This window comes from Neolamprologus brichardi, chromosome 20 (assembly GCF_056152115.1).
Source record: "Neolamprologus brichardi isolate AB-2024 chromosome 20, ASM5615211v1, whole genome shotgun sequence".
NCBI classification, from domain to species: domain Eukaryota; kingdom Metazoa; phylum Chordata; class Actinopteri; order Cichliformes; family Cichlidae; genus Neolamprologus; species Neolamprologus brichardi.
In genome coordinates, this window is record NC_142123.1 from 3,751,344 (window position 1) to 3,771,613 (window position 20,270).

The window sequence follows — 20,270 nt, forward strand, 5'->3', positions numbered from 1 at the left end:
CTGTCCTGGCGTTCCTCTGTTGAAAAGGCCTGACTAGTGAAAGGGTCAGGAAGGTGCAGCTTCATTTTGAGGTCTCTCAGAACAGAATCAGGATAATTTCTCCACCCCCCTTCTTCCTGCAGGATTGGAGATGTTCTTTCAAAAATCCATATCCGCCGAAGCATGAATTCCCTGGTGGACTTGTAGGATGTTTCCAGGACTGCATTGAAGGTCTCTGAGGAGTTTTAGACACTTAATGAATTAATTTGGTGCAAGACTGGGACAGTAAAGGAGGGACTGCACTCCCTCACAATCTGCGTTACTCATTTACATCTCTCTTTCATCACAGAGGTGGGAGGCAGGGCGTGCTCAGATTTAATTACTTTTCCATTAAGTTTGACTGGCAGATGCTCCAAACCTGCTCTCCTTTGGTGGATTGTTTCAGTACGTGCCCCCTGGCAGAGAGTGGAAATTACATTCATAAACTATAGAATGACTTCCTTAATTAACTGTCACATTACTGCTTACGTGTTTCTTCCCCCCTCCCCATTTTTTCTTTTTTTTTGGGCTAGGCGGCTCTCCCCCGGTGTGTGATCGACAGACAAAAAGTGTCCACGCCGCAGTCACTTTCCTTTAATTAGCACCAGCACAAAAAAAAATCTTCTGTTGTCATGCCCACGCGCTAACCTCTGCCTTTTGTGGTCTCTTTGTGCTTTCAGGTATGATATTGATTCTAAAAGTCCAGATCTGGCAAAGCACGTAAGTGAAAAACTTTTCTAAGAGTCGGGAGCTCAGCTTCACTTCATACACAACCCTTCAGTCGTCAGTGCATGTGATATTTAGGTTCTATGCAAACCAAAGTTTGTAGCATCTAAATGCTCAAATATATTCAGAAATAATGAGTGAATTGTGCTTCATCTGCCAAAATGTTGTTTGTTATTATTATGACTTTTTTTTTTAGCTAAAATGAGCTATATTATTCCTCTGGAGCGATAATAATCAAACTTTCATTTGCATCTGGCATAGACTCATTACTTTTTTTCTCTTTTAAATGAGAAATGAAGCATTGCACATCATTATCAAAGCTATTCAACACATTTCCCTGTGTGCGCCGTGGTGCTCTTTGCAGCTGCGAATTTTGATTTCCAAGACAGCCAATTTTTCTAAACAGTATCTATTTATTTTAAAATGGCAGGACTGTCTGAAAGGCGAGGTCCTTTGTTGTGCAGCATACATTCGAGAGAACAGCTCATTAAGGTGAATGTATGTTAGTGCCGCCTTTTATGCTGAAAGCTTTGATAGATAAACTCATACAATGCAGACACAAAACAATATATTTGCAGCACTTGGTTTGCATACTGCCAAAATGCTCATCATCAAATGTGTCACGTGACGCTTTGTTGTTGCGCTTTTGCATTGTATGATGTGTGTCTCCGTCACCTTCCTTCTTTTGCGCTCTTTCGCTCTCCTGTTCGCTTCCTGTGAGGCTCTGGGACTCTTTACCCTCTGCTGTTCTCATTCTGCCTCTCTGCTCTCTCGCATTTTCACTTTTGCTCTTCTTTCTCGCACTTTGTTGATGACAGTCTGGTATTTGAGTCATGTGTCTTCTGTTCCATGATATGCTCTGTTGTGTCACTGCTGCTGCCTGGTCTCTCTCTCTTCTTCCTCCTCCTCCTTCTTCACCCCGGAAGCCAACCGAATTTAACGTACGTGTCTGCCTCAGACGTCCTAATTAATAACTGTACAATGCTGACAATTATGCTAAACTCCTCACGGCCTCTCCTTGTTACCCCCCGTGATCCATTTGAATGTTCCCGTCCTACGTCTCTCTCTCGATCCCACTTTATGCCCTCCTCCCCATGGCAGGACTTCCTGGGACAGGTCTTCTGTACGCTGGGAGAGATCGTGGGCTCACCTGCCAGTCGCTTGGAGAAACCGCTCGGGTGAGTGGAGATTTCACAGTGTTCAGTTTGCAGAGTTGTGCGACAAGAATGGTAGGCTCTCAGTGTTTTTTAAATGGAAGTAGACAAAGAGCAGTTTTAATTTGGAAGTTTTCAGATACGAGATAATGAAAACTCAGTGCCACCTCTCAGCCTATTCAGTCACAGCATGGCTCTTCTGTTGGATTTCATCCATGCCAGCGAAGCTGCCATCTCCCTTCTAGAGCCATCTTTATTGTACATTACAGTGCGAGATTAGACCAATGTGCTTGGATGGGAATGGGTAATTGAACATGACCAGGGGCTTCCACAATACAATTACTGTCATTAGGGAGGTGATCTAGCTCTAAGAGTGGATTGAAGTCAGCAGGAGACACATGACACTATCAGCTCCTTAGTGTAAACTGGGAAATAAGAAAGCCTGAAGCACTTGGCACCCACAGACCTGTGTGCAGCTCTTTGAGTTATGTGTCTTTTTGAGAGTGCGAAGGAGGGTTTGACACACTGTGAAGCCTGTGGTGGTGTGTGAGACCATGAGTGCAAAATATATGCCTCTATGTGAAGTATGAGGCGGTGCTGGCCCCGGCAGCGGGGGGGTTTGTGAGAACAGCAGGGCTTTGGTGTCGACCACGAACTCAGCCAGGGACCGGGGGTTGGGGATTACAGAGCTCGGTGCCCTTCAGTGTTGAATAAGAGGATGAGCAGGATCAAGAGACAGTGTTCGCCAGTGTGCTGTAAACTAGGCTTCACACCTCACATCAGAGACAGGGAGGAGGATCAGGAGCCCCAGGCACACACGATGGAGAAAAGTATTGATTCCTCAACCTCAGCAGGGTACCTTGATCATTGCTGAGAGGGTGATGATGATCATAAGTTTGATGTTACAGTCCACAATTTATAAAATCAAGAAATGAGCCCCTGTGAAAACGTTCACTTGGGTTGCTATTAGCTGTCCCTGTCAAGTTTGGAAGTAACAATTCACGAAGCGCAAGAACAGTGAAGGTTTCTTTTGATTCTTTTCAACTCCATGACACTCAGTTAAGGGTGCAGTTTTCATCTGCCCTCTTTTTTTATTTGGATAGTTAAATAACGTGCATGAGAAACATAGTTTTTCTCCCCTCCTGTGATAGACGACATCCCAGAAGTTGTTTAATGGCTTTGTGCTCCATTTCCTTGTCATACATCCTAAAGTGACACTGTTTCTCTGCGCCATAGCTTTGAGGAACGGCTCCTGCAGGGACTGAGGAAATCTGTTAGTCATGCTTAAAGGAGCCCTCCCAAGGCACGCTGCATTCAATGACCTGCTTAAGAAGCACATCAGCACCCCTTTCCCTATTTTCCAGACTTCATCTTTCATTTATTCGTCTTCCTTCCATCTACCAGATTCTTTTCTTCTGGCTTGACCCCTTTTTTCTTCATCGTGTTCTTTATTCCTTTTGTTCTTCCCGACCTCTCCCTCTTTTTCTTTCTGCTCCAACCAGCACGCAAGCATAAATCAAAGCCTAAAACTTACCCAGAATTTTGATTTTAAATCTAAAGTCAATTCTAACTCCTCCGCCTCCCTTTTTAAAACTTTTTTAGGACCTAACTGTGTGTTTACAGATTCATATGCAATCAGCTTGGAAGATATGTGGCTTCAACTCTTTCCTCTACAGCTATACAATATACCAGTAGTATTTTCCTGGCTGGCAAGAGGATAGAGGCAAGCTATTTTGGCATTTTCACCCATGCTGACAGATAGTAGAGACAGATGGAAAATATGGATAGAGAGAGAACATTGACACTGGAGATGAGGAGCAAAGCTGGTTTGCCAGCCGTTGACATTTAGCCTCACTTTCCCAGTGTTTACATAGCTGAAAAACTATAGTCAGTCAGTTAGTATTCTGACAAAGATAGCAGGCTAATATACAGAGTGACCTCCTTAAAATGAGAAATATGAGATCTTATCTATAACTGAAAAAACTGCATATAGGTGCTTCACAGTTCAGTTAAATAAAATATAACATCACATCACATCCTTCCCTCCACTTGCCAAGGGTGCAAAACTCCCGCGAACACTTTTGGTTCCTTTCTCAGGGAGTGCTGCTAGCTTGAGAGACACACATATCTGAGCTAAGATTAGCACATTGATGCATGCTGCTTAAGTATAGAAAGAGAGTTTACAGAAAATCAAAATGCAAACACAGTAATATACCTTATGTGTCGTGTCCGTCATTCATGCTACTGCACACAGAGGTCCAACAACTCCTGTAAAGGCAATTGTATGGAACAGACCAGTGGTTCATTACAGACACAGTGGTACAAATACTTCCGTTTATAATCTGTTTTTAATGAGAGGCATGCATCAAAATTATTGGTGTAGGAAGAAATGTCAAGCTGAGTGACTGATGGGGTGAATGGCTTCTTTGAAAAAATAAACCCACATGGGTGCTGTGACACAGCTTTCTTCGCTTTGATTGTTTTTGTGTTGTTGTTGTTGTTGTTTTGCCTGCAGGAACAAATCACAATATAGTTGTGTAGGCACCATAATAATAGTGTTAATTTAAAAAAATAGCTGTAACCTTTCCTGTCAGTATGGTGAAATATACCACACACAGTACGTTTGTACAGCATATAAATGCAGCACAAGATTAGCATGCTAAACCCATTAGCCTACCCTTACTGTGCCCTTCTGCTGCATGCTTAAAGCTGGAAATGAAACATAAGGAAGAGTACGACTGCTGCGGGTGTGCCGATCAACCCACACAGGGAGGGAGGAAAGCTGGAAATATACAAAAATAACATATCAAAGGCATGCATGTGGAACTGAATAAATTGAGAGCTCACATAAAAGCTCACCTGACCTGTTTTCCTGTGGGAAAACCAACATCTTCAAAGGAATAATGATGTTTTTCCAGCACTGAATACAGAAGGATAACTGACAAAGAAAAAATAAACTTTACACCTTCTGATAGGTACAGTATATTGCACTTCTCATGCATTTCACACATGAATCTGTTCTGTGTTAGCTCCTCTTTCTAGCTGCAGTTATAAGGAAATGAATAAGCTCTCTATTCATTATAACTATTTAAGTAAAGACAGAGGTACTAAGTCAATTCAGTACTGTAACTCACTGTTTACATGTACTTACCATTAAAAGTTTAGCTTGAACTTGGCTCAATTATGACCGTCGAACTCTGACGATGTTCTTGATTTACCATAAATGTACTTATAGCCATGCTGCATACCTTTTAATGACTTTTTTTTTTGGCTAAACAGAGTGTGCATAAAAACATCAAAGTCAAAAGACAGGCAGAAATTACATTAAGTAATCCCATGGGAAGGGCTAAAAATATATCATTAAAAGAGAAAAGATGAAAGTGGAGTTAAACTGATAAATGTTCTCTTGAATTTTTACTTGTTTTGATGAAGATATAATTTGTTTTGAGCATCCTTTGATAAAAGAAAGTGTAGTACTTGATCAAAATCAAGAAGTTTGATCTCAGATTTGCTGATAATTAATTTGTTTTCTCTGCTGTGAGAACATGTGGCTTAATTAGTGCGGTGGCTAATGTGCCACACAACACATTCATGTCTAACCTGATTTGTGATGATAATAATTACAATTATTTGAAATAATCACCAATCATTCTCATATGGGAGGTGCAATGTCAAAGCTGTTATTGTTTTCCTCCCGTGAGTCAGAGTGTGTGCGTCATTGTGACGGTGCGGTAACTGGAGATACCTAGTTCGTTAGAAAACACCACAATGACAGTTTTACTTTGGCAGGCGTCTATGTGTCCGTTTGATTTTGGAAACAGGAAAGCATCTCAATCAGGACAGCTCAGCGTTTCTGCCCCCAGAGTTTTAATTACTGATGTTAAAGCAAATGCAACTCCTGTTCAGCAGCCTTGGGGACGAGTTCAGCGTTGCTTGTATTTGAGAGGCTCTACTATATCTGGACTCCAAAGATTCCTGGTTGGTATCAGCAGGCATCATGGTAGAGACAGGCAGGAAATGCAGAGCCCAGGAATGCCTGGAGGCATCAGAGTCCCAGCTGAAACACAAGCTTTTTGTGTTCGCGGTGGCATCTGGTCAGGCAAAGAACAAGTGCCATCAAAGAAGAGCGGAACAGCGTGATGGTGGACATGCAGCACCAGGTTACATGGATATGGTGGGAGCATACAGTGCAGAATGAGAGCTTGTTGACTGACAAAAACCCAAAAAGATCGACTCACATGCATATCCTCTTTGCTATGAAAGCAAGACCACATGCTAAAGACCATCACTGTCACCATCTCCAAAACCAAGAGCAAACATATCTGCCAGCAGAGACTTGGGAACTGCTACAATCTCAGCCTAAACCTGCAACGTGGCTGCTCACCTCTGGATCTGGAGAGATATAGAAACTTCAAAGAGGCCAGACACAGCACCTCTATCAGTCTCCTCCATGCAGTTGCTCCTATTAGAGCTCACAGTTCCCACATGGAGGAGGCAAATGAAAAAAAGAAATCCACATATCAGGAGCTGGTGGGGCTCTGCAGGAGGGGAGACTGGAAGGCATGCCGCAAGCTTATTGAAGTGGGGGGCAGAGGATTCACAGGTTGGTCACTGTGGAAGATCTACATGCTACTCCACATCACAGGGGCTGAGAAAACGTGAAAGAAAGAGCCTCCTGTTGGCTTTGGATTAGGAGGAATGTTCCATGCGTTAGTGCTGCTGGGACACAAGCCAGCGCCTCATCAACCCAGACTGGTTTGAGTGTATTTGATGTTGAATCACATCACTGAAGATATTCTAGGTCATGTTATTGCAAATGCAAAAAAAACTTCACCACAAATGTTAATCTGTCAATCAGTACCGACTGATCAAATTGCGTTTGTCACATGTTAAGTGATATCTGATCACAACAGCGCAGTGCAGATGTTGAAAGATAAGCAGTGAACGGAGAATATGTTTTTTTTAAATAAAGCTTAGTTCTGCTTTCATCAAATCAGCAATCCTTTAATTTACTGAGTTATCTCTCTGTCAAAACAAGTCAAAATTCAACATATCAAAACAACATTGTGTCAGTTCTCTAATTGAGTTTAGGACTGAACAGATAGTCAAGACAACAACAGCAATACACTGATGCAATCTAGCACAACAGCAATAAGATAAAAATCTTTCAAACTTCAAACTTTTCATATCTGTTGTGATCCGGTTTATGTTGTTTTATTTAATATTTAATAATATTGAATATTTTTTGTTTATTTTCAACAGGCTAATTTTCATCCGTAATCTCTGGTCAGATCTTAAAAACCAAGGTTTTTATTAGACTTATATTCCATCCTTCTGGTCACCGGGCATCAGTGCACGTTGGGGTGAAAAAACACTGCGCAGTTTTAAACTGTAACTGCAGTCCAACTTATCTCAGCGTGCTAAAAATCTCATCTTTGAGCAGAACTGTGTCACCTTGAAGTTCGATGAAGTTGTAGCTGATTATTATTTCACTGAAACAAATATGTTTGTAAGCAGTAGTCGTCGAGCCCCTTCTCTTAATTGCTTTGCAGTCTTATATGCACACAGGCTGTTTGCAATTATAAAAAAGGCAGATCGAGTGTTGAAATTGATAGTAATTTACTAAACAATGGGTCCTTGATTCACACAGAGATAGCCTCAAGCTGCATTACTCTCTCTGTGGGCTGCTCTGATCAGCAATAATGCTAAAAAGAGGACCAAACACTGAGGCAGACAATGTGAAAAATACTGGTAAAAGAACATAAAATAAAATAAAATAACAAAAATAAACAAAGAGATAAATAAACTTCAAAAATATCTAAAAACTGGTATCTAAAACAGTAAGTACTCTGCTCACCTCTTAATCTTTGAATTCACATGTTTTCTGTCCCATTGCCCAACGACTATAAAATCACGGCCCATTCAGTCTTCCTTTATAAACATTTATAAAGTGGAAGCGTTGGAACCATGTTAACCCTGCCATGAAGTGTCAGACCACATCAAGTTACAGAGAGGGTCTGTAACTTAACTCTGCGAAATCAATAATCTCCTCTCACATTAACATCAGCGCAATGACTGTGTGCCAGGCGCTTCATAGTACAGGTTTCCATGCCTGAGCAAGTCCTGTAGGTGTCCCAGTAATAATAATAATAATGGATTGGATTTATACAGCACTTTTCAAGGCACCCAAAGCACTTTACAATGCCACTATTCATTCACTCTTGCATTCACACACTGGTGGAGGCAAGCTGGGGGACAGAAGCGAGGCTGCCATATCGCGCCATCGGCCCCTCTGGCCATCACCAGTAGGGTAAAGTGTCTTGCCCAAGGACACAACGACCAGGACAGAGGATCGAACCGGCGACCTTCCGGTTACAGATACGCTTCCCAACCCCCTGAGCCACGGGGATTTTCATACTTGAACTTGAAATGGCTCCAACGCTCCAATAGCCAGCAGATATGTCTGTGAACCTCTGCTTGGCTCATCTGGTTTAGTGCTCTCTTTGTTGGAGGCGCCAATAAATAGCTTCCTATTCAGGTTGTCTCTGCATCCTAATGTCGTTATGACAATACGATCTCTGCTCGAGGGATGGATTGGGTGACGGGTCAGTTAGAGCGACAGATGAAATGGTTTCTAACAGGGTTCTTTTACATAAGCTAATTATGAAATGCAGCATTATATTGTATTCAAAGTTAACAGTTGAAATACTAAAAGATCAAATACGTAATGTCATGCCCGCAATATTATTTCAAACTGCTGTGTAAACTCGCAGAGTGCTATAACTTACCATAAATTTACTCAGGGAACGCTGAAACAAAAGGCATTACTTGTCTCATCTTGACTTCAGAGACTCACAGTTCTTTGAAAGTTGTTGGTTAATGTAGATGGCTGACGGCGGCGCTTCCTCTGAGATGAAATAAAATCACAGATTTAAATAATGAGTGGGAGTGAGAGAAGTTTATTTGTTAGTGAAACTGAAAATCCCTAATCCAATTATTCTTGACACTCTAGATGGGTACATGCAACCAGGTACAGTGTTTCTTTAACTTTTAGCCCCTTGTGTTTGTCTGTTTTACTTAATTGGGAGGTGAACTGTTCTAGACGGCTTATACTAATCAGCATTCTCTGCCTTGGAGCATCACACACAATTAGACCATTCTGCTGCCTTGCTAAATGCCAATTTGGGCTCTAAGGCTGAGCACTAACAAGAGTCCCTCTCTAATAATGCGTATTCCTGCTTAGATGTATAAAAACCCCAACTGTGCTGAGTGTACAAGAACCCTTTTTGTCCGATAAAACAGGGATTTATTAGATACCATTTTGCTTCCATAAGAAGCAAAAAGCCTCCCCTCTCTGCAGCGCAGCTCTCACAACAAACCGTTTGTTTGCCTTGCCTTCCCACTCATTCAGATAAATTGTCAGCTACATTGCTCTGTTTATGACTCTTCAAGGACTTTGGAAAATTTCTGCTTTGTGCCTCCGATGAAAGGAAACGGTTCATTTATATATATATATACTGTGCTTGTTATAAGTATTGTCTCTTAAAGCTCTGCAGGTAATAAGGCAATAGATTTTTGTCTTAACGCTACTAATCGAGGCCTCAAGTGCAAGCGCAGGCAAGGGCAGTGGAGGTTTTTACTCTTCCGATAAGCTTCGCTCATTTCTTTTGCAGTCAGAGCAGACGGTGTTAATTTCTGTTACGACCACAAGCTGTGTCTGCTGCAAAGGTGAGAGAGCAAACCGAAAGGCACTCTGTGTTGCTGATCTATCTATTCAGAGGCTGAAAACAATCTGTCGGTGCGCAGATTGCAATCAGAGGAGGTCAGGGCAACCCACTGCAACATCATATGAATTTCATTACATGTGCTCAGCGCTAGGTGAGGGGAGGGGGGGGCGAAAGGTGGCTCAACAGTAACACTGCAGGGAAAACAGAGGGCAGAATGAGCTGTGAGTTGATATTACCTACAGTCATGGTAAATAGAAAATACACCCTTAATAGTATGGTTTTAGTTATTGTGGAATAATAAGAGTAATCGACATATTTATTTTATGATTATTTATGTAACAAACTAAGTCAGAAGCAGGTGCTGCTAATTAAATTCACTTGTTTAATTGAAGGTCTGAAGCATTCAGGTGTGTGTTAACATGACTCCAACAGGAAAAGACGTCAGTAAAGGTCTTAAAGAAGCAATCGTTGCTGCCCATCAGCCTTGGAAGGTTTATAAGGGCATTTACAAAGAGATAAAGATTATTCACTAGTGGAAAATATTCAAGTCAATTATTATCCCTTCCATGAGTGGACATCCTAGAAATTTACCTCATGCAGTGCTCAGAAAAATTGCATTGAATTCAGTAGCTACATCAGGCCCCAGTTAGCATGTTATATGTCTCTAATTGAGTTTAAGTATAAGTTAATGACTTTAAAATTAACAACAAGTCTGGTTTGGGAGGGTTGCAGGAGAAAACCTCTTCTCTAAAATAAGAACATGGCAGCAGAGCTTAGGTTTGCAAAATATCATCTGAACAAACCACAAGGCTTCTGGTACAAAGTCCTATAGACAGATGAGACTGAAGTGGAGATGTCTGGCCACAATACGCAGTGACATGTATGGAGAAACCAAGCACAGCATTAACACTTTGTACCGACTGTAAAGCGTGTTGGTGGAGTGGTGATGATTTGAGCTTGTTTACCAAAGTATTCTAGAGTCAGATGTGAGGCAGTCTGACAGCTGGAGCTTGCCATAAATTGGGTCATACAACATGGCAATGGTCCCAAACACAGCAGCGAATCTATAACAGAAAAGGCGAAAAAGAAAAGAATCAAGATGTTGCAATGTCCAGACCGTAACCTGACCTTAAGAGAGCTGTGCATCCTCTAATGCGCACAGAGTGGGCCAGAATTTCTGCACAACAATGTGAAAGACTGATAAAGTCATACAGGAAATGATTACTTCAAGTTACTTAAAATTATCCCTGAAAAAATGATTCAATGCACTATTTGACCATGAGGTTTGCTTCGTTTTTTAATTGCGGCTTCTGCATTTTGGTTTAATTTTTGTTAAATAACTAATAACAGGGTGGAAACTGTCCTGTTTTGTGAAGTTGCATTTATCAAATCTTCAGACCTGGTTAGGATCAAATAATTTTTCATTATATCCTGATATGTAAAACCTTAGCACTGACAGATGGTGTACTTTCTTTTTTTCTGCCATGACAGTAGTTTAAAAGTGCAATAAAATGCATTCCAAGTATAAAAGCAATGGAAATTGGGAATCTTTCTTGGCGTTTCATATAGAGATGCTCTTTGCTTGCTAGGGGGAAATTGGAAATGACTCGTTATGCTCTCTTGAAGAGCTTCTGTTACTGGCAGAACACGGGGATTAGAGTGAGCTCGCCGACATGAACAGGTTTTGCCTTTAGACTGAGAGAGAAAGTTTCCGTCTGACTGACAGCTTCTTCTTCTCTTTTGCTGTCAAAACAAGCAATTTTTAGCTTGCAGGTGGTTGATGACAGCCTCATTTATTCAAAATCTCAATAAAGCAAAGATTGTTATAGTAATTAAAGCCTGCGCTGTTATTTATGCAATCAAAATGTCAACAACAATTTCATTACATCACTATACTCATAGAAGGGAATACAGTCTTAATTTAATCAAATTTCTTGTTTAATTAGTCACTACATAAATAACACGAGTAGCTCCATTGAGGGAGATTGTGGTGATGGTCATTACCCGTCAGTGGTACCCGGTGAATAACACGTGACTGGAGTAGTAATGGAACGAAGGATGGCAGGTTCGTGATAATGTTGTCTCGCACCATGCGCCTCGTTTCCATCGGTAAAAATGTAAACACATTCTTTCCTTGCGATGGTTTAATAATATCTATTAGACATTTTTCTGTGCCGCAGTTTTTGCCCTGTTTACCAGCTTTGTGCTCATTCTGACAGAGCCTCAAAAAGCTTAGCACAGGTAGCCTGTGGCTACCAGCCTTGAACACAAACAGCATCTCCTCCTGCAATACCTGTAGGAAGGAGCTCCTGTCTGAGAAATACAGCGGGTATTCCGGTGCCCTTTTGAATAAGCCGTTGCACTTTTCATCCTCTTAAAAAAATCTTGGGAAGGTGAAGGATTATGGATTCTTATCGGTATATGAAGATCAGAGGGATTAGTGGTATAATCCCATTTAAACCCACAAAGAGTTTTGGCAACCTTGGCTAATTCTGTTCAGCTATGATATGCCCACTGCCCCATATGGTTACAGTGGCACAAAGCCCGATTATCTGCCTTCCACCCATCTCTGCTAGCCTTCGACTCGACTGGAACTCGTTAGATTTGTTCATTTATATCAGTCCCCTTGTCATCCAGGCAGATTTACTCAATTCACTGACCTGGACAGTCGCAGTGAAATGCAGTTAAACCGATCCTTTTTTTCTTGCTGTGCTCGCCCCTAACCTTACTGAATAATTTGTTTTAAGTGATTAATTGCCATTTAGGTGTGAAATTGCAATATAACACTTCTTTGCACGATAGCAGTGCAGCCACTATGCGTCGCAGGAAAAAAAATATGCAGACCCACCCTGCAGAAACTGCAGTGTGAAAAAAACCGCTTTCTTCTTCTAGGACTCTCACTCATGTTGTTGAGCAGATAACCCTCTCTCACTCTCTTATGCGTGACACGTTGCGCTGTCGTTAAATATCAAGACCATCCCTCATCCTAATGACCTAATGTGAACGGCATCAACAATTGCTTCCTTCTCCCTCTTCGGACTTTAATCTCACCATCCTCCATCCACCCGACCTCCGCACAGATAGGTAATGGAGAATACAGGGATTGTGAATCACTATTTCATGACAGAAACTGCCTCTAGATGGGAAATTATAGAGGCCATACATTGAGCCTGAATATCCATATTATAATATGTCATGCCTAATAATCTCTGATGCTTGCGTTTTGGAGGAATAAATGCTTCGCATACATGGTTCCCTGGCAAATAGAGACACCCAGTGCTCTCATCGGTATTCTGCAGAACAGCAGTATCAAAAACTTTGGCCGAGTAATTGTAGTAATGTTGAAATATGCTGCTTGATCTCTCTCCATTCAGTTGATCAAACAGAGGTTCTGTCAAGGCAGCTGTAGCTAACCCTCTGTTTCAGAGCTAAGAGCATGACAGCACTTCTTGCCTCTGTTTCTTTCTGGGTAAAGGAAGCTGCTGTGCTTCAAGGCGCTATTTCATTTCTCTCTCTATTTGTTTCTCTTCATGAAGTTTTGTTTGATCCTGGGGGATTCTGTTGAAAAGGAGGAACAGCAGACATAATGCTTATCTAACTTTAAAAATTAGTCCTGCTGAGGTTTCAGCACTGGACTAGAATTTAGTTGGTCAGGCCCTTATGGCACTGTGTCTGCTGAGTGCCAAGGGAAGCCTGTAAGTGACTGGATGAATTATGGAGGACTAAGAATGGTGGAAAGGATCATCATACATACTTAGCATGCGGTTATTGCAGTCACTACTCACCTGTATTGCTATGCTGCAGGAATATTACCATATTGCATTAATCAGCCTTTTATATTAACAGGCTGCCAGCCTTCTCTGAACAAGTTGTCCACATTAAGACTTTCTGTAACTCAGAATTTAAATGCTGTTATTCCTTCTTTAAATTAGTTCTCTCTCTGCGTCATTCCCCATTGTTACAGTTTTGGTTACTAAGCCAACTATTTGACTTTTGCCATGTATCTAGAACAATCTCACCTCCAGGAATTACTGTAAAACAGAGCCATCTGTGTGCTAGAAAACATATTCAGGGCAATGCTGTGTATTGACATGCATATTCATGATAGTGTAACTTGAAACAATGAAGGTCTCAAATTGTTGCTGTGCTAAGCTGGGGATTGCCAGGCTGCGAAACATCACAAAATAGCTTCATCGTGTTGTACTGGACTCATTTAAAAATGTTACAAATGTGTTTTGCACTTACACGACCACCTTGATTAAATCCTGTTGGTTCCCGGCAGCTGACAGAATGTAGACTGTGTTCATTGCAGATTTACAGGAAAGAAGGACCACAGCCAAACATTTCACATAATTTCATCATCACAGCATTTTCCCCACTGAAAAACCATCAGTATATGAGTGCTGTGAGAATGAAGCCTCCTGATGCAGGACACTTTGCATCACCTGCAGTCACATCGCAGCACGGAGCAGAAAAATTTAGAGAAAAAAACCCCCAAAGTCACGTTTGACCGATAATTAGTCGGAACTGTATTTATCCATTCAGTGCTTGCTTGCTTGCTCTTCACGTTAACTAGTCATTGTCAGGGGAAATTGCAAACTCAATAATGCATACCTGATTTAAAAGACCATTGCCCTTTCGGTACCTGCTCTCTTCTCTGCTGCAGAGATTAGAGCAGGGTGGTGCATCTAAACGTGCCTGGAGCTGATACGTTACCAATTGCATATCTCATTTCCTGGTTTAATAGGAATATCTAACATTATTGTGACCTCAGGGAGATAATATGACCTGTGGAGCGTGCAGGGTTTACTGGCATCATTGGTTAGAGCTTTACTCGCTTTTCAGGGCGCCATGAAACTACACGGTGGTGACTTGGAGTAAAGCATCAATAATTCAAGGACAGTTAATTCACCCTGAGACGGGTCTCTGTTGACCTTAGAAAACTAAGCAGACCTGCTCCGTGAGAGTTCAGTTTTTCCTTTTGCCTCATGAAAGCAGATGCAGCAGCCACAGTTCAGGTACAGTACTGTATAAAACTCTCTCAGACCCTCATTTCTTTATATATTAGTACCCAGGAGCTGGACTTTTTTAAATGTAAAGAATTTTTAAAGTGGTCACGAGCAATAGTTGTCCAGGCTTGCTCAAGGTCTTTCAAAGTTGTTCTTTGAGCATTGGCTGCTTTTTCACTCATTTTCCATCTATTGCTTGTATCTGAGCACTTTTTTGACCTATGAATATTTCAAGCATGACAAAGGCGCCTAACTCAAGGGATGAACCAGTGTTGTCTTTACATCTTAGACAAATTGGCAAACAGACAATTTAAAATCTCATCTTTAGACACTTTGTTACTAACAGGCTTTTGTTCCTTTCTTTAGCTGAAAGGTGATTCCCAAAGAACCATTAGCTGAAAACTTTGCATATCTCTACTTTGCAGTGTCCTTATCTGTACCCAGTGTTGGGGAGTAACGGAATACATGTACCGCCGTTACGTATTTAAAATACAAAATATGAGTAACTGTATTCCGTTACAGTTACCGTTTAAAAAGGTGGTATTTAGAATACAGTTACTTTGTTGAAATAAATGGATTACACGGCGGTACTTTCCTGTTTCATATTGTGGCGGGTCAGGGCTGTTTGGGTTTTGTTTGACAGCTACGTTGTCGTTCCAGACGGCAGCGTTACGGTTGCCATGGTTACAGGGTGACGCTCTCTCTCTGCCTGTTTCCTGGGTGAGAGAGGCCTTTTTGTTGTTGTTGTGCTAAGCTAATAGGCAGAATGCTACCGGTATAGCTCTAAAGAATGTAGCATCATGGGCAGTGTAGTCCGTGCTGCAGGGAGAATGGACTGCCATACACGTTATGTGTCTGTGAGCGAGGGAGGGAGAAAAAGGAAAGGTACGAGCTGTCATCGAGCAAAAACGGGAGCTGGAAGCATGTAAATATAATAATAACCACTGCAGCCAAGAAGAGTGCCTGACGAGCCCAGCTGTAAGTAAGCTATTAAGACTCGACTGTACACCGTGTTCGTGTTTTCCTCCAAAAACAATAAGTTCCGTTGGAGCAGCCTTTCAACGCCTCTCTCTGTCTCTGCTAGCAAAGTTGACCCAGACAACAAAGTGAAGCTAGTTTTCGGCTATGAGCCCGACACAGAACCCACCGTATTAGCCAGAGGTCCCTTTACTACGGTTCGGAGCCGCGGACCTTCAGTAACAGTAATAAATCACAGCAATAGTACATTCACATAGTTGTAAACAGCATGTTAATATATTAAGTAATCCAAAGTATTCAGAATACGTTACTCTCATTGAGTAACGTAACGGAATACGTTACAGAATACATTTTGGGGCATGTATTCTGTATTCTGTAATGCAGACGTTCCCAAAGTGTGGGGCCCGCCCCCTAGGGGGGGCGCAGAGCCATTGCAGGGGGGGCGCAGCATGAAAAGGGGGAAAAAAACAACAACGCTTGGACACTGCTAGGACAGGCGCCCACACAAACGCAAAGCAGGAGATGAAGCATTGCTGAATATGTTTCCAAACCAACTTCATTCTAAGCCAAAGACTAGAAAATATGGTGAAGCATGTCTTCCCTTTGGTTTCACCTGCACAAGTGCCGAGGTAGGTCTCCCTGCAGGATTGGTTTTCCCTTAGTTGGGAGCAGCGCTGGGCTGTTTAAATCACGGACAAACAGTATCCTACATTCTTGATTTGTAGTTCACAAACACTTGTTGTAATGACTACTCCTGACATTTTGGAGATGTTAGCTCTTTATACAGTAAAGTTACAGTTACAGATACAAGGAAATAACATCAGGCTGATCCTGCCACAATTTGTTCCCCGGTTCAAATCACGGACAAACAGCATCCAACAGTTGTTTATGTTTTTGAACCCATTTTGCAGAGGGATTTTTTTTGATAGCAATGTTGAATATTATTACCTAGGAAAAAAAAACAACTACATGTAAAATAATTACACCGTGATGCCCCTGCCTTTCTAAATGGAGGGACAGTAACTGCATGTAAAACCTGCAGATAGTCAGATTAACAGTATTTCGTCTCTATCTGCCATTCTGCAATTCATCTCATGTAAACAATAACATGCACACAGCGTGACGTGAAAAAAGACACATACCTTTGACGTTGCATGAGGAACTCTGTATTCCTCATCCACACAAAAAAGGAGTTTTAAAAAATCTCCGTTCTCGGTGATTCGAAACGCCGTTTACATGTGGACGAAACAGCTGCATTTTCAAAAATACCCGTGTAGGTGTGGACGTAGTGTAAAAGACTTAGTAGTTTATTTTCTTACTACCTGTAATTTATTGCAGATTACTTGTATTTGCTTAATTGTTTACTAAATGTTTGAGGTGTGAAATAAACCGCAATGGAGCAAAATATGGGTGTGTGTGGTTGGAGGATGTGTTCGTGCGTGCGCGCGCGCGAGGGGGGGGGCGCGAACATTTTTCTTGTAAAACAAGGGGGGCCCAGCAAAAAAAGTTTGGGAACCACTGCTGTAATGGAATACATTTTAAAAGTAACCTTCCCAACACTGTCTGTACCTCAGATAAACAGCAAATCATATTCTTAGGAAATAAGAAAAATCTGGCAAAGACCTGAGAGGAACATTTCTAGTCTGAAATGTTCTTAGTGGAAGAGTGGCTAGATGTCCTTCAAGCACAAGAGAAGCCTGGAGAACTATTCCTCCACAGCATGACAACTGGTTTTATAGAGCTTTACTTCTTGTGATGCAGTCCTGGCAAACCTGATTGAGATGAATGGAAAACACCTCGTACCATACGTCCTAAAAACATTACAGAAATCTCCTATGCAGGCAGGCTCGGGTTCTCTGACATAATCCAGTTCTGAAAGTTCACTCAGGTTCGTGCTTGAGATTGATGTTATGAATAAAGGAACTTTTGCCATTATAGTCAAAGGCTGCCTCTTGCTTAGCAGTATGTATGTTGTAGTACTGATATTCAGATCAGCTATCACAGCTTGATGAACACGTCTGTCACAGCAAGTCTGACCTTCTAATGACTGGTCTCCAGCTAAGGCCACAGCAGGACACTCGTGTAATTTCCTTTTTTATCCAGAAGGATGATGGGAGCTGTAGCAGCTGGAATGCTATTGTATGATTGGAAAACAGACACGGTGTATTGCTCTGTGTTGGGTCGAATGGATTCTGCCTTCTTCTCACAGCTTCAGTGGATGCTGAGAGCTGGTTAGATTGGATATCAGGGGGAAAAAAAGTCATTTTGTTCTGCTTCAAAAAATACAGCCAAATAACATTTAGGACAAACTGTGACGCAGCGCTGTCTCTATTTTTGTTCGAATCAGCCACTGGATTGGCAGCTTAGTGAAGAGGTGATGTATGGAAACACAGACATGCAGAGAGTGCCTCTTGTGCTGCGATATGTCTTGATCATCTGCTGGAGCGTGAATCAGTGGTAAACAACTGCAGCTTTAAAGTCTCAATATGGCGCTGGCAATCGGGAATCGGAAGAGCTCGGCTTCTCAGCAGTCTGATATCACGCTGCTCTGAAAACTTGGGAGCCTATATTTATAACTTGTTTTTGATTCACTTAAGGTGGAGAAAAAGGAATAATGTGCTCATTAGAGCTGCCAAACTGTCATACTAAATTCTATATACTACTGAATTTAAAATACAATTGGACGTGAAAATAAGCCAGAAATGAAGCCTTATTGTACAATTCAAATTCAAATTTTATTTGTCACACACACACAACCATACACAGTATGACATGGGGGTGAAATGCTTGTAGCTGTACAATGCCCGCCCATTATATGACAGAAAAAAGTTTTACAGTATTTACAATTTACTACAAAATTTACAAATTAACTTAGGAATTTACAGTAAAAAAAATGCAAATAGCAGAAAGAGATTATCAAGATTATAAATTATAGGATTATAGGAAGAGTGTGGTGGTACGTGTGGTGATGTGATGTGTGGAGAGTCCAGTCCTACATCTGGTTCAGGGCCCGAATAGCCTGGGGGAAGAAGCTCCTCCTCATTCTCTCTGTTTTAGCCTTAAGGGAGCGGAAGCGCTTCCCAGACCTCAACAGTGAGAAGAGTCCATTGTTGGGATGGGAGAGGTCCATCATAATCTTCCTAGCTTTGGCCTTGCACCGCTTGGTGTAGATGGACAGCAGGTCAGGGAGCTCTGATTGAATGATGCGTTCGGCCGAGCGCACCACTCTTTGCAGATCTCGTCTGTCCTGCTTGGTGCTGTTCCCAAACCAGGTGCAGATGTTTGCCGTCAGGACGCTCTCGATGGTGCAGCAGTAGAATTTTAGAAACATAAATAGTTCTAATTATTGATACTTCTGTCTCTCAAAAAGGTTATTCTTCTATATATAGCTGGTTCCTTTAGGGGTTGCCACAGGAAATCATCTGCCTCTATCTCACCCTATCCCTAGTGTCCTGTTCTGCCACTCCAACCCTGTGCGTGTCCTCCTTCGCTACATCCATGAATCTTATCTGTGGTCTTTCCTCTTCTATCGCTCAGAAGGTGTGAAATCAAACTTGTAGAATAGAAAGACACAAGAAAGCATTTCAGCTCCACTTAGATGTTTCAACCCCTTTCCCAAAGATAACCGGACTCAGTGGAATTTACAAAAGAGGACGCTAGAACTGACAATTCTTGCTGTTTATTGGCATCATGGATTAGTATAGCAAAATGCAACACAATGCCTCTGATTGTTAACCTGCTAACATCTAAAAAATGGTCAAAATGGATCGCTGTGAAAGTTTTACTTGGATGAGAGAAGGATATGTGTTTGTTTTCACAGTGGTATACCCGGGAAGAAATGTGGAACTGTTATCTTGTCTGCGGAGGAGCTTGGAAACTGCCGAGTAAGTCCAAAAAGTTTTAACCATCATACTTTTTTTTTGTTTTTGTAACTGTTTACACTTTAAGTGTCAGAGTAAATGTTTTGCAGTGTTCACTTGTCTCATGTGAACTCGACCCTTAAAGCATCATTACGTCTGACTTTAAATGAGCGAATTGTTAAATTGTGACACGTCACTGTGAGATCGCCTGCGTTGCATGGAATTGCTCCATTATCCATGTTTAGCAATGTTCACGAGTCCGCTGAAGTGAAGTGGGATATTTAATATCCTTTACTCCAGCGAGATATATTGTGCCATAAGTGTCCTCATTAAACGAGCAGGATATGCCGTGTTACTTCGCAATTGCGTTTGCCATTTGGAACTTGTGTACATAGTGGATATGCTATGCGTTTGAATAGCTATTTAATGAGACCGCCTTCATTTCAATCACTAAAACAGGCACTTGCTCCTATGTAGTGTGCGTTAATCCATGAGTCTGCGTTAATAACCTGTGTCCACTAATGCCCATTGACTTTCTCTCCACACTGCTAAATGAAGATAGTAAATAATCACATTATACTGCTGCCAGTGGAGCAGGACTTATTGACCGGAACAACCGGCCTCCCTCAGAGGCTGAACAAAAAGGCTCTTGAGCTTCTCTGTAAATGTTTTATGATTCCCTAATACATGTAAGCAATGATTCGGTGGTTTCTAACTTCCTCACGTACTTGTTTAGCTTATAAAAGCACCTTGTTAAACAATCAGTGTACCTGACTAGGTGTTTTTTTTCTTATTGTT

General features: G+C 41.6%; 1 protein-coding gene across 2 annotated transcripts in view; it reads left to right on the forward strand.

Moving 5' to 3' along the window:
- The window catches only part of cpne5a (copine Va), an 88,377-nt gene that overhangs the window by 22,587 nt on the left and 45,520 nt on the right, over positions 1–20,270 (forward strand). Inside the window, exons 5-8 of one of the 2 annotated variants that reach the window (XM_087833717.1) lie at positions 699–738; positions 1,671–1,685; positions 1,846–1,922; positions 19,433–19,496. In XM_087833717.1, coding sequence (XP_087689843.1) covers positions 699–738; positions 1,671–1,685; positions 1,846–1,922; positions 19,433–19,496 — 196 coding nt within the window. The remainder of the gene's footprint in view (positions 1–698; positions 739–1,670; positions 1,686–1,845; positions 1,923–19,432; positions 19,497–20,270) is intronic. The other variant, XM_087833718.1, reaches the window with a different exon arrangement.